The following is a 4,087-nucleotide window of genomic DNA, read 5'->3' as shown; positions in this document are numbered from 1 at the left end:
TTTAGCGGCAGGGGGAGTGTGGAAGGGAGGATCGGGGTGTGGACGGCAACCAAAGGGGTCTGGATCGTATAGTCTGGGTGGACAGGGGTAGGGGTGTGGCCTGCTTGTTGCAGAGGTTGCTACCCCTAATTGAGCTGGATGTTCACATGGATGCATATCTGGCGATGCTCTCTACATTGGTGGTGGGGTGGAGGGGAAATAGGGCTGGAGGGTACTGGAAGCCAAGAGTAACAGGTGTGAGAGAGAAAAAGGAAGAAAAAAAAAAGTGCTTAGCTTGCTGGGCAGACTGGATGGGCCGTTTGGTCTTCTTTTGCCGTCATTTCTATGTTTCTATGTTTTTATATATCAGATTTATCTGCTCCAAATAAACAAGAGGTAGATTGTATACGAGTGGCCCTAAAATCCCTCTTACATCAACGGGCCTCCAAATTGCTTTGTTACTATAAATATCAGTTTTATAAACATGGCAATAGACCTAGTAAATTGCTGGCAAACTTGGTTAGAGCTAGGGGCCAAACATCGGTTATCTCTGGAGTTAGAGGTAAGGATGGCGTCTGTAAAACAACCATAGATGATATTGCCCCTAGCTTTTTAGATTATTATCAGTCACTCTACAGTGCAAAACCCAGGAGTGCAGAAGCCCTGAGGTCCTCTTTCAAGATTTCCCTTAGCCAAAGATAACTCGGGAGAAACTGAAGATGCTGGACGACCCCATTGAAGATGGTGAGGTTTACACTATCATACAAAGGTTAAAAATTGGCAAAGCGGCCGGGCAAGACGGTTTAAGCAATGACTTTTATAAGATATTAAAGTTTCCCCTGCTGTTGACCTTAACCCCATATTACAATAATCTTCTTGTCAACAAACACATACCAGGGGAGGACAATTAATCCACGATTGTCCTTATACCGAAACCAGGCAAAGACCCTTTTGATGTGGGTTCTTAAGAACATAAGAAATTGCCATGCTGGGTCAGACTAAGGTCCATCAAGCCCAGCATCCTGTTTCCAACAGAGGCCAAACCAGGCCACAAGAACCTGGCAATTACCCAAACACTAAGAAGATCCCATGCTACTGATGCAATTAATAGCAGTGGCTATTCCCTAAGTAAACTTGATAAATAGCCATTAATGGACTTCTCCTCCAAGAACTTATCCAAACCTTTTTTGAACCCAGCTACAATAACTGCATTAACCACATCCTCTGGCAACAAATTCCAGAGTTTAATTGTGCGTTGAGTGAAAAAGAACTTTCTCAAATTAGTTTTAAATGTGCCACATGCTAACTTCATGGAGTGCCCCCTAGTCCTTCTATTATTCGAAAGTGTAAATAACCGAGTCACATCTACCTGTTCAAGACCTTTCATGATCTTAAAGACCTCTATCATATCCCCCCTCAGCCGTCTCTTCTCCAAGCTGAGCAGCCCGAACTTCTTCAGCCTTTCCTCATAGGGGAGCTGTTCCATTCCCTTTATCATTTTGGTTGCCCTTCTCTGTACTTTCTCCATCGCAACTACAGGTAGTCCTCGACTTACGACGTTGATCCGTTCTTACGCAGCGTCGTAAACCGAATTTCGACGTAAATCGGACCATATGTTCATACAGTACTGTACTGTAAACACTTAGCCTATACTAACAGTTAGTTAGTAATTATCAATAAACACACAAGTACAGTAAAATATTGTGCAGTAGGTTTAATAATGAAATACTGTACAACAGTACAGTCATAAACAGTGTACAGTACTGTAATAAAAAAAACTGTACTTACGTACTGTACTGTAAAAAACAGAGAACAATTCCAAAGAGAGAACAGGCTTATTGGGAGGAAGCTGCAGAAGGTGCTGGAGATACTGGGGCAGCCGAGTCAAGATTGGCAGGTGAGTCCAGAGGGATAGGTGAAGTAGAGGGTACAGGTACAGGATCTGTTGCAGGTCTCTCTACCTTCTTAAAGTACTGCTGCAGGTTAGCCTGGAAGGAGACCATCTTCTTCTCCTCCAAGATCTCCTTGTAACACCTAAGGGAATCCATGACTCCTCTGGCAACCCTAGTGTACCTTTCCGTGTCGTGATCCTCAGCCTCAAACCTTGACAACCCTTTCTCTATCAAGGCAAATCCTCCTGCCAAGCCCTGCCTTGTAAATCTCTTGGGTTCTGGGGTTGGTACATCTTCCTCTTCCTCTATCATCTGCTTCTCCAGTTGAATGAGGTCCTCAGAAGATAACTCCTCTCCATGAGATGCCAGTAGCTCTGTGACATCATCCTCCTCCACCTCCAGATTCATTGTCTTACTCATAATAACAACGTTCTTTATGACAGTAGTCACTGACTCTTGAACCCCTGTGAAATCATTCACAAACTGGGGACACAGCTTTTTCCACACACCATTCATACTGGTCTGCTTCACCTCATCCCAGGAATCGGCAATGTTCTTCACAGCATCAAGGATGTTGTATGCTTTCCAAAAGTCCTTTAGAGTCAAGTCCTTATTCTTTTCTGTTGCTCCTAAAGCACTACCAATGACCCTTTGGAGGTGGTAGGCTTTGAATGTAGCAATGACTCCTTGGTCCAAAGGCTGTATTAGGGCAGTGGTATTAGGTGGAAGGTAAACCACCTTGACATTAGGGTGAAAGTCATCCAGATGGGCAGGGTGTCCAGGGGCATTGTCCAGAATTAGCAACACCTTAAAGGGGATATCCTTGGAGGTACAGTACTGCTCCACGCCTGGCACAAAATGGTTGGTGAACCAGTCCTCAAACACTGCAAGTGTCACCCATGCCTTCTTATTAGACTTCCAGATGACTGGTAGTTGACCCTTGGAAATGCCCTTGAGTGCCCTTGGATTCTCAGCCTGATACACTAGCATGGGCTTCAGTTTGTAGTCACCAGCAGCATTGCCCCCAAGAAGCAAAGTCAGTCTCTCCTTGCAGACTTATGACCTGGTGCTGACTTCTCCTCCTTGGCGATGTACGTACGGTTAGGCAAACGCTTCCAAAACAAACCTGTCTCATCCACGTTGAACACTTGTTGAGCACAGTAACCCCCCTCCGTAATTATCTCAGCCAATGCTTTGGGAAAATCACTTGCTGCTTTCTCATCACCACTAGCAGCTTCACCTTGCACTTTAATGTTATGGAAGTTGGCACGATCCTTAAACCTCATAAACCAACCTCTACTCGCCACAAACTCTTCTCTTTCACTTCCTTCCCCCTTTTCTCTTTTCAATGCCTCAAACAATCGCCTAGCCTTCTCCTGAATAACCATAAGGCTCACAGGGATACGGCGTTGATTTTGGTCTTCCAACCACAGCACTAATAATCTTTCCATCTCAATAATAAGCCCACTACGCTGCTTTGTTATTACTGTCGCTTTCATAGGAGCAGATCCTTTCACATGTTCAAGGATACGATCTTTATCCTTGATAATCGTAGCAACAGTAGAACGACTAAGTCCTAATGACCGGCCAATGTCTGTCGCCGTTTCCCCCTTATAAGATCTCTTTATGATATCTAATTTTACCTCCATGGTGATGGCCTTCCTTTTCTTTGATGCACTGGCATCAGAAGAGTCTGGCTTACGTTTGGGAGCCATAATGAAGGGTGATATGGCTGGCAGGAGACTCTTTTTCCTCTGTCTCGAACTGTACAGTACAGTACCACACTGTATTCGTCAGCCGCTGAACGTAGTTCGCGTTACGACGCACAACCACGTAAGTCGGAATAAGACGTCCGTCGTAATAAAGCGTCGTAACCATAAGTCGGAATAAGGCGTCGTAATAAAGCGTCGTAACCATGAAACAACGTAACTCGAGACCGTCGTAACCCGAGGACTACCTGTATATCTTTTTTGAGATGGGGAGACCAGAATTGTACACAGTATTCAAGGTGCGGTCTCACCAAGGAGCGATACAGAGGCATTATGACATTTTCCGTTCTATTAACCATTCCCTTCCTAATAATTCCTAACATTCTATTTGCTGTTTTGACTGCCGCAGCACACTGAGCCAACGATTTCAAAGTATTATCCACTATGATGCCTAGATCTTTTTCTTGGGTGGTAGCTCCTAATATGGAACCTAACATCGTGTAACTA

The 4,087-nt window shown here is 44.5% G+C and overlaps 1 protein-coding gene across 1 annotated transcript; it reads right to left on the bottom strand.

Moving 5' to 3' along the window:
- Positions 1 to 1,700: 1,700 nt before the first annotated feature.
- On the bottom strand, positions 1,701 to 3,586 carry LOC115083421 (tigger transposable element-derived protein 1-like). Its single transcript, XM_029587225.1, is given in 2 exon segments — positions 1,701 to 2,923; positions 2,926 to 3,586. Coding segments are annotated over 2 exon segments (1,770 nt in total). The 3' UTR covers positions 1,701 to 1,814.
- Between the last annotated feature and the right edge of the window lie 501 nt (positions 3,587 to 4,087).

The sequence above is a fragment of the Rhinatrema bivittatum genome, chromosome 2, assembly GCF_901001135.1.
Source record: "Rhinatrema bivittatum chromosome 2, aRhiBiv1.1, whole genome shotgun sequence".
Lineage (NCBI taxonomy): Eukaryota > Metazoa > Chordata > Amphibia > Gymnophiona > Rhinatrematidae > Rhinatrema > Rhinatrema bivittatum.
Note: the sequence above shows the minus strand (reverse complement) of the source record. Positions and strands in the feature narration are given on the sequence as shown.